This window comes from Ischnura elegans, chromosome 5 (assembly GCF_921293095.1).
Source record: "Ischnura elegans chromosome 5, ioIscEleg1.1, whole genome shotgun sequence".
Classification (NCBI taxonomy): Eukaryota; Metazoa; Arthropoda; class Insecta; order Odonata; family Coenagrionidae; genus Ischnura; species Ischnura elegans.
The window spans coordinates 84,094,940-84,105,936 of record NC_060250.1 but is presented as its reverse complement, the minus strand read 5'-3'; the positions used below and the strand labels follow the sequence as shown (position 1 = coordinate 84,105,936).

Here is a 10,997-nt window from a genome sequence, read left to right as displayed (position 1 = left end):
TTAATAACTTTTGAAGACCAGATATTGATATTATCGAAATGATAAATTGTAATGTCTGTAGAAGTTGACTAGCAAAAATTTTCTCATCCTGTGCGTATTTATTATAATTTTTTCTCGAATTAAGAAAAAAGCGGATTGATGAGGTTTAGCCAACTATTTTACATTGATAATTAGAGGAAATATTTGAATAATTTATATTCCCCCTTGAACGACGCACATGGAACGAGGCTTATGTACCTGTGCTGCCCTCATTGAAAGCATTTATGAAGTAAAAACACAAGACATATTGTGTGCGACTTTGTTTATTTCGGCATTTTGGTCAATTTTCCTTGTGTCAAGTATTTTGTGATTAAATGTGTTTTCTGATAAAATTAGGCGAAAATGTCGGAATATGAGGACTCGGACATCGAAATGGATGATCAAAGTGAAGACGGTGAAATAAGGAAAAGCCCGTTGAAGAAATCGCCGCTGTCTTCCAAAGAAAAAGAATTAGACGATAATTTCAGGTAAGCGAAAAGGCCAGCTCGTTTGCATAATTATTTTAGGGTTTTCTTAAACACATTCATTTTTTCATCGATTTTGATATCTCTCTTATGTCGATTATCCCTACTCTTTGAGGTAAAACGTCGGTCTATTTCATGTGCATGCATTCGAGAATGGTTGTTTTATTTTGCTCAGCAGTATATCCTCAGAAGATGAGGCAGACACTGCCGACTCACTGGATATTAAACCTCCTCAAGCTGCTATACATCACAAGGATCGAAGCAGTGGACGAAAACGAGATAAAGGTGATCGAGGAGAAAGACGCTCTCACAAGGATTCTCATCGCAGTAAAAGCCATCATCGACCAAGGGAGCATAGAGAACATCGAGACCGAGAGGATAGACATCGTGAAAAAAGGCACCACAGGTATTTTCCCTTCATTCAAAGTTTCTAATATTTGGAACATGAAGGCTAGGCTGTGGGCTAAAAGAGATAACCTAGGAAAATTTAAGTTTCTCTGTGTGACTAATCCTATCTTTGCTCGTAACATATGTATCGTCCTTCTGGGGTTTTGTTTTTCATGCTCTGTGGAATGTGGCAATTAAGAGACATGTATTTTAAAACCTTGGAAATCTTTCAGGGTGCTGAATTGTGGCCTAAATATCACAGCTTCAACTACGTAATTGCTTCCCAGTCAACACAACAATTATGGCCACAATGTGGCCACACTATGGCTATACTGTGGCAAGGATTATGGCCATAGTGGGTTGCCATTATGGCACCATAATGGTTTTGACCCCCGGCCACACTGTGGCCAAAGTGTGGCTAGCCATAATGTGGCTTTAGTGTGGATAGCCACACTATGGCCACATTTTGGCTAGCCACAATGCTCCACTACTAATATATTAATATTTATACATATAATAATTCCTTTTTACTAGTATTATTATGCCTCCTTCAATCCTAGCTATGCCCATCAATGCAAAAATAATGATTTTTTAGAAAATTAGTTGCGAACCAAAAATTTTAATTTACCATCAATTTAAATAATAAATACGTTAAAATGCCTTCTGGTTGGCACCCCATACCCCAAGTAGCACTTTGCTATATAGAGTATCAGAAAGGTAAATGCAAATAAAAGTTCCTACTTAGTAAATGATGTTTGTAAGTACTTTATTATTGCAGTAAATTCACCATAAATAACATAACATAACCATTAATGATCGCCTAGGTTAGCCACTAAAAAAACATAACAACATTGCAGATAAGCTAGTATTACAATATTGCCTTGGATTTGAGACAGTAACATCATCCACCTCAAGTTATTTTAGCTAGGCTTATGGACCAATCTGTAACAGGTAAAATCACATACTTAGTCATTACAACATTTACGGTAGTCTATCTAATCTTCCCCACATTTCAACATCACAGTACACACGGAAAGACGCCGAAATAGATAAAATCAATAAATAATGTGGAAGCCTTTAATACATATTATTCTTTCTTTAACACACTTTCTTTATATCAATGAAATCAACCAACTCTCATTTTGATAACTCATCAACAAGTCTGCATCTATAGCAACCGTAAACAAACTTTATCATGTGTGGCAGCTGTGGCTTTCCAAAGTGTGGCCATAGTTGCATATGTGTTTGGCAAGCCACACTATGGCTTGCCACATGGCAACCACAGTCTGGCCATAGTATGGCAAGCTGTGGCTAGCCATAGCCATAGTTGCCACAGGTAAACCACAGTTCGGCCACACTGTGGCCATAATTGTTGTGTTGACTGGGTTGAAATTTTTAAGCTAGATTATTCATCCTTCTTTTACCACCCGCATTCCTATCTACTTGACTGCAAATTTTCTATGTACTTCATTTTGCAGAATTAGAAGTTAGAGGTATAACCTTGGTTTGTCTATACTATATATGGTATATGTGGTGCAATCAGAGTGACCCAGAGGTTGGTGTCACTCTCGCCAGACTGTGGTGCCATGCAAATGTCCGCCCATCCACAACTTAACCCACAAATCATGATAAGAGAAAACCAATCGGTGTGCTATTTTGTTTGAATTCATACATACATTGTGTTACATGATTCCACTCCCGCATGTCACTTAGGATGGAAATTGATTACCAAAGCTGAAAGCGGAATATAGGTGATTAAGAAGAAAGAGACTCTCTTAAAGATTCTCATAGTGGTATAAGCCATCATCAACCATGGTCATGTGCAGCATATAGAGACAAGCGGAATTTGACTGTCGATCTAATATAGGCCGTGCAACCCAATTCCGTTTACTTAACTTCTTGAACCATTGAAATTGATGTAAAATGTATTCAAGGCCTGTAGTTAAATCCGGCCACCCCAATCAAACTCCAACAAATGCTCAATGCCTTTTTGTAAGTCCCCTCAGTAAATATGTTTGCAGCAGTTTTTATATGGAACCAACTTCTCATTTGACATCCCGTTTAAAATGTTCGATAGCTGGAGTTGTCAATCTATTCATACCTGCAGGCTTCATGTGCAGATAGGAATTTACCTGTGTGCAGATTTTTCTCATCGGCGAAGCTTTATGAGTCACGAACACAATTATTTTCTCAGTTAAAAAAATGTGGGTAGCATATTTAAATTGAATTATGCACTCATTACGTGTCTTCACAATTGTGAGTAGGTAAGTGTTGATATCAACCTATTAGTTGTGTGGGCAGCATGAAATGGCTTCGAGTATGAAAGAAGTTTGCAAGTTTCTGATTTTCAGGCTTAGCTGTGTGAAACCTTTCCTTATTGGAAAATTAAAGAATAAATTTAGTTAGATTCACTAATATATTTTATAAAGCACAACCCGAGTTTCATAGCATTTAGATTAAATTATGTAGTTTGTTGGGAGTGATGGGGCACTACACCAAAAGCACTTAGACCTATGTGGTCATGTGTGCTATCCGCCAACAAATCGATTAACCATGGAGTCAACCTTGCCAAAAGATATTAGGTCTACCTCAGGTAGATCTCTGATCTCGGTGGGTTCCAAAAATGGTGAGCCCAGGTGTATGTTAGGAGTCCTCATATCTGTGGGACACATGAATAGTAGATGGAGGTTGTTTTCTCCTCTACCTCACACCATCTGCATTTGTCTGAGCCAGTGATTCCCGAGAGATGCAAATATCTCATTACATGGTAGTGTCCAGTGAGTAAGCCTAATATTGTCCTAAGTTGACCTCTGTTCATAAGGAGAAGTTGTCTTGCGAGTCCTGCCTTGGGACCACCAATAAGTAGTTTGGCCTGCAATAGACTGTGTTTCTTGCCAGCTCTTTACGTGTTGGGTAAAGCCCCACATCTTGATCATGGCGATTCCAATTGAGGATGCATAATATAGCTGCATCGTCAGGTGCATCTATCGTGCATGCATCTCCTGGAATTGGAGTAAACGTCATTGATCAATGAAGGATCTAAGGTTTTCGCAGCGAATAGACTGGAGGAAGAGTTCTCGGGTTTCCAGCCGTGTCCAAGTGTTTTTCAGCACCGACGTTTTGAGGGCGAAGTCTGCCATCGTCTTCAGGGTGAATGGATTAAGTCAAGATGTGTCCGTCCGATATACCGTTGCATGGGGGTCAGGTGGGCTCTGATTGGTCGACGGCTGGGCCAATGCGTGTCCTCTCTCCCTTCAGTTTTTTCAGGGCTGGTTTCCACGCATTGCTTAGATGGAAGCCGGCGTCTCTGTTCATGTTTCTCTTCTAAAGTCTGATTTCCACTGCCTCCTTAATGATACGGTTCCAGTAATCGTTGGCATGGCATATTATTTCTGTGTCTTGAAATTTTATCTGGTGTTCGTTTTCTAAGCTATGCTCGGCCACCGCAGACTTATTGGGGTAGTACAGTCTGATGCATCTCTCATGTTCCTTCAGCCGTTTTTAGCCATGATGTACACTTGGCCACATTCTCACGGAATTTGATAGACTCCAGGTGTCTTCAATCCCAATTTGTCCTTGGTGATTCCGATAAGGGCCTTTAGTTTTCCCGTTGGTTTGTGGATTGTCTCCACATTATGCCTTCTTAATATCCTAGCAATTTTGTTGGATATGTTAGAGACATATGGCAGGCAGGTTCTTGCAGTTGGTTTCACTATTCAGGTTTTTCGGCTTCTCCTTTTCTCTTTAAGGACATTTTGAGGCCCTTCTCGGAACCACCAAGGACAAATTGGGATTGAAGACATCTGAAGTCTATCGCATTCCAAGAACTCTTTCTCCAACTTCATTGATCAATTGATTAGGTATCTACGGAAAATCGTAGAAATTTCCTTCCTCATAGGAAATTTTTTCTTTCTGTGAAAAAGCATGGTTTCGCTAGTAGTAAGAACCGCCCGCCTCTGTGATGGTGCGGGATTCCTCTTCCCTACACTTCCACTCCTAACCTATCCCAGGAAGCATTGTCGGGCTCCTATCACGGCCGCTCTTCCTTCCTTTCTCCTTCCTTGTCCTCCCCCTTCCATGGTGAGGGTGAAAAGCGAAGGCTTATAGACCCCACCCCGGGAGTGTAACCCCGCGAGACCGCCCTGGAGTCTCGTTTCCACTGATCAATTGATTCTCTTGAGTATAGGGAGAGGAGAGAGGCTAGAGAGAGCCGACGCGAGGCACGGGACATGGGGCGTGACCGTGGCTCCTCCTCCATGTCGGGGAGCAAGGACAGAGACCGAGGCGAATCTGGCGGTATGAGCAGCAGCAGCAATGCCGTGATCATGGAGGACTTGAGGGAGAGGCTCGACAGGGAGAAGCGTCGGGCGGCCGCACTTGCGTCGTCCGTGTCATCAAGCGGCGGAGGTGGGGGGAGCAGCGGTGGGATGGGACGTAGTAGGGAGGAAGGCTCGGGCAGTGGGAGGGAAGGGGGAGGTGGGAGCGGGAGGGAGGGTGGTGGTGGGGGAAGCGGAAGAGAAGGGGGAGGGGGAAGCAGTCGCGAGGGAGGGAGCAGTAGTCGGGGGAGGGGAGGTGGCGAATTGGGGGAGCCGGAGGTGCAGAGTCGGGAGCGGCGCAAGGTGGAGGAGGAGCGGAGGGCACCACTGCCCCCGCCACCCCCGAGGGAGACGCAGCGTGAGAAGGCCGAGAGGGTCGAGAAGGAGAAGAGGAGGGAGAGGCTCCTGCTCGCAGGTGAGTGACTTGTTCATTCTGGAGTGGCACTTGTGGCTATCCGTGATCCTTGTGTCTCCTGTTAGGTTGATGGAAGGAATGAGATTTGGTGTGAATGTAGCCTCCCCAATACTGTTCCTCACACGTCTGTGAATATCCTATTGGCTCAGTTATTGTGTGGATGCAGTAAAAATATGTTCTGTCCGAGCTTTGAAAGATTACATGTGATTGGCATATATTGTGTTAGCTCTGTTTATCATCCTCCGAAACACCAATGTTCATTTATCTGTGAATGTCTTCATGTTTTCAGCCGTTGTGTTGCTATAACAGGGTTTAATGCTTTTTGAGCATTGTGAGATTAAACATGATTGGCACACATACATTTAGTTCTATTCCTTGGTGTATTCATTGATTTCTCAATGATTTTAATCATTCAGGAAACTTATTAGTGGGAAAATGTATTTTATAAGTTCTCTGCTGGTAGGGTAACAAATTTTGCTGTTGGGGTACTATAAATATGGAATAATTAAAGTTACAAATCCTACCACAGCTGAGGTATTGATGGTGGATCTAATCGTTCAATGTATTCAATGGATTGGTGTACATTGGGGGACTGTCTGCTACATTTATTGTGTTACTTCTACTGTAATGATGACACATAATTTTTAGTCAAGTCAATTTGGAATAGTACTAAAGTATTTTGTGAAGTATGTTTCTCTGTTGTCAGTCCAAGGTCTAAGTGTTTATGACTGTCTATTGTGCTCCTCCGTTGCCTCTTCCTCAGTTTGCTCTTGTCTGCCATCTGTATAGCACTTTCAAGTGAAGGAAGATGACATTAGAGTTTCAGGCTTGCGTAAAAAATAGAGTAGTCCTTTACTCTCTACTACTAACAATCAAAATAACATACTTGGAAAATGAGTCGACGGTTTGTCTGACTTATCCTGGTAGTCTTTTTCAAGAGAGCAGTAAACTGAGGTAAATTTTATGGTAGTTAATTTTTATGGGAAATGATGAAACTAAATAGATTTGGGAAGTGTAGGAAATATTCCTAGCAGCTATGCAAACTTTGTTCTTTCAGCCTCGGACACCTTTTTGTGAAAGTCACACTAATCTTAATTCAACAGTAAATACACAACAGAGTTTTTCACTGAGGAGTCAACTCAGATTTGTGCCGGTTTTACTAGGTGCATACCAGTTGAAAAACAGACCAAGTTGGAAAAAAAATCTAGTCGACATCAGTCCACACCTACAACGCACCACCAATATGTGACATTGCTCGATAGTTTTTTTTACTTCTGTCCATTCTTCTACCATTGAATACAGCTTTTGTCATTAGTGAAACTAAATGAAGCCATAGTTACATCCTATCCAGGGAAGTCTGAGGACCTGAAAATCAAGATTTACGTGTTTCTTGTATTATATGTGGCATGATGTAGGTGAAGTTATTAACATTAGTTAAATGAAACATTCCTATATTTCCACTGCATTTTTTTGAGCACAACACGTTACGTTGTTACAACTACGTGAGAATGGCACCTGGCACTTAAGAATATTGCTGTAAAAACGCAACGCGTTGTGCTCAAATAAAGGTCAGTGGAAATATTACAATGACTAAGATTTACGTAATACGCATGTGAGAAAGTGATGTCTTCATATACTGATTTGAGAAGGTTTTTCTATGCCTGTCTGTCAAGGCCATTCACAATCTTGAAGAGAGAAAAGAAAAGTCGAGCAGCATTGACTGATGTCAATATCTGGCAATGAGCTAGGGCAATTTAGCTTATGAAAATATCGGCTGTGTTAAATGCTTATATCCAGTGGCATGTGTCTGTGGCTGCATGATGCATGGTGGTAGGATAACTGGTCTATTGCCTTTGCGAGAGCTCTATGTTTATTGTTTCCTTGTGTCGGAGACGGTGAGATGGCACAGTTGTGCCGAAACTGTATATTTGAATATCACAACTGTGTAGCTGTGATGGAACTGTGTCCCTCTACCTCTGCTTCTCATTCTACTATGTGCGATGCGGCTGTTTGGAGCTGTGTCTGGACAATGGTTTCTGACTTCGCACAGCAATTTGATCCATCTTACCAATCCCTGACGATCCCAGATCCATGATCATATTACCGCATATCGTGCTCCACACTGCCACAATAACTACCTACAGTGCAACCTCGATATAACGACACCCCACGGTGCACTAATAAACACTCGCTACAGCGAATTGTCGCTTTACCGGGGGTGGAGCAAATAATAGCTAATATACCTGTTGCGAACAGATATACAGGAACAGGAGTGGTGCGGCGACAGATAAACATCTATCCGATAAATGTAAGCATAAATCCAGGCGAAAGGCGATGTTTTTTTGCATCACTAAATTTCCTTACTCAAAAAACGACTAACTATTCAAACAATTTATAAGCGCCGCACTGAATAAAAATCATGCAAAGCATTGTTTCGTCAATCATTATATTTATCGAACGACAGTTTACCACATAAATTTGAGACTGAGCACTCCATTAACTTCATTTCTAACAGATCGCTAGCAATTACAGAGGTTAAGGAGTCTTGATGACAGTCTTCCGGCGGTGAAACCCTCGCTATGGCGAGAGCCAACACCAAAAGGGTCTCGTAAAAACGAATTTTTTAACACGCTTATTATAGGGTCAATTGACGGTGCATCGGCTATCTCTCGTAATAGCAGGGGTGTCGCTATAGCCCGTACTCGCTTTAACGAGGTTCCACTGTATATCATACTCTCATACTACAGTTATTTATGGAATGGATTACAAAAGAAACAAAGCTAATATGGTATTAGTTAATGATTTAAGTGCAGAAAATTTTGCCGACTGATTATCCACTAGTAGAGCATTATTTTTGATTTTGTGATGCTGTTTCCCTTACCCGAATACCATCATCATTACCACTTCATTCAAGGGATACTGTCATACTCAATATTACACTACAAGCTGTTGAATGGTACGAATGCTATCAATACCATATGTACCTGCTCAAGCATAAAAGTGTCAATCCCTAATATATATATCCTATAATAGGGTAGTTTCCTTCATCAAAGAAAACGATAGGCATTGATTGCGATCCGTTACCCACCATTAGTGTATTCATAATACACAATTTTTTTTGTTTTTGAAATACCGGTTTAGACGAATGGCAAGGGTCAAATTTTATCCTCATTTGAAAAAGGCCAGATTGGCGCCCATGCGATTCCACTCCGCGTGACGTCACAGGGACCTAGTTTCTACACGAGAGGATAGGAGTTATACATCGTCTGAGGTTACCAATGCATGCATGAGGTACAGAGCTCAGGGAAACATGTCTTAATAATCACCTATTAAAACTGGCTAAGGTCGGAAAGTTTTCTTCGTTTGATAAGGTATTAATAAACCTTTTTTAAGCCAAGCGCTACCATTCAGCAAGGTACTCAGCTATCCGCTAGCATCCTGCGTCCTATCAGCGCTCAGAGCCTCGATCAAGGTCACTTCACAAGGAGAGAGGGGGAACCAGAAATGCGTCGCACGGACTTTCCTACTTACGCGTCGCGTTTTTGCGCGCTTGAAATTTTTCACTTTTCATTTAATCGCGAAAAATAGATATCGTCATTTAAAAATCTAAAAGCGCGAAATACGTACTCCAGGAGTAATAATCTTTCGATTTAGGCAATAAAAAAATAATAGGAAACCACCCTATTATGGATTCGGATATTTTCTGGCTTTGTAAAATGTATTTTTAGAAATAGATAAGGAGAAATAATTATGAACCATGTTGCAGTATGGCAAGTGCAGGAAATATAATAATTTGACAAGCTATGGAAAAATCATCCACCATGACATCACACAACTTAATAAGTTTATGATATATACTTAAAAAGTTGTTAGCCAGAGGTACTTAAAGAATTTTTTCATTATTTAAAGAATAATTTAGTATTTTATAGAATGTAAAAGGTGGGTTGGTGTACTTTGAAGATGGAGCCTCATTAACATATATGTATAGTTCTATACTTGAAAGAATACTACCACACCAAATAATTATTTTCCCAGGCAAAGGGATAGAAGTAACTTGAGAGGAAATAGTTTGAGATGTAGAACCACAGGTTACTATTATTAGAGACAGGGTTACTGTCTGTGTTAATTTGTACAAATAGCTAAATTTAGCTCTTACCCGTCGTAGGAAGTAGTCTTTTGTTGGTAGATCACCACTTCAAAATCATGTGTCTAAATATGATGGACTGTTGTTCTTACCGAGATGCATATTTTATTTTGGGTTTGTCTTATGTGCTTTTTTTGTAATGGTTGTATGAATACCTGTGTGATGAGCTAAATAGTCACTTTTCAATCCAGTGTATGAATGTATGCTCTCTTGTATTTTGATATTATGCTGTCATTTGGCTTGGAATTGCATACTCAGTCAAGAGATTGTTAGGCTTAACTTCAGGGAAATTCAACCTGTCTTAATTCATTTTAATTTGCTTGTATGTACCTTTTTACGTTGGATACTCTCCTCTGCATGGATGTAACATGTCTGTAATTTTTGGGAAAAACTGTCATTTGATTGTAAATTTAATTGGGAATTACAACGTGCTTCATAAATGGCATTAGGCTTACATGGTTAACTAAGGGACTGGAGATCTTTCAGGTTTCTAATCGAGTTGAAGTTTTAATCGTTTCAACGTTGTTATCAACCTACTCTCCTTTCTAAGCATTAGTGTAGACAAACACTTTAGCTAGAGATGGGTTGGTTAGGTTATTGTTTCTTGAGGTTGGAAACAGAACTGTTGCCAAAAATAACCAGTACCAAAATAAATTCCGGGAAAACCTGTTTCAACCATGTTCACTTATTGAAAGTAAATTTGTAAAAAATTGTGTAATTACCTTCAGTTAAACATGTTTAATGCAGAAATTCAAAGCTACAGAAGAATCTTTAGTAAATTTTTTCTACATTTTTGCAACTTGACTTTTTATATTGTCTTGATAAAATGATAGCCGTATGAGCTGTGAAAATTCCTGTAATCATTACATAATCTCTCAATTCAAATACCCTTACCCTTTACCCTTTTGTGCCAAAAGATACTCTTTAAGGTTATGGAATTCTAAGAAAAGAAATCATTATGTCTGCTAGAAATTATGTATAAGTATATTGATTTTTATGTACTATGAAGAATTGCGTACTTAAGAAAACAGTGTTCCTTAAACATTGAAATTTGAATGGACTAGTGCTCTCATTTGAATTTATTTAATACATTCTTTGTGCATGGATTTATTTTGGGGAATCAGCCTGTGGTATTTTTATTGCATGGGAAATTCACTGCTTCACATTATGTATTAGAACTTAAAATCTATTGGTATTTTAAGATTTGCCATGGAAAATATTGGATTCACCAT

The 10,997-nt window shown here is 40.0% G+C and overlaps 1 protein-coding gene across 1 annotated transcript in view; it reads left to right on the top strand.

The window, feature by feature from the left end:
- The first annotated feature begins 263 nt into the window (after positions 1-263).
- LOC124159737 (cyclin-dependent kinase 11B) overlaps positions 264-10,997 on the top strand; it is a 38,689-nt gene continuing 27,955 nt past the window's right edge. The window contains exons 1-3 of the mRNA XM_046535647.1: positions 264-506; positions 679-909; positions 5,077-5,621. Coding sequence (XP_046391603.1) covers positions 382-506; positions 679-909; positions 5,077-5,621 — 901 coding nt within the window. The 5' untranslated portion in view covers positions 264-381. The remainder of the gene's footprint in view (positions 507-678; positions 910-5,076; positions 5,622-10,997) is intronic.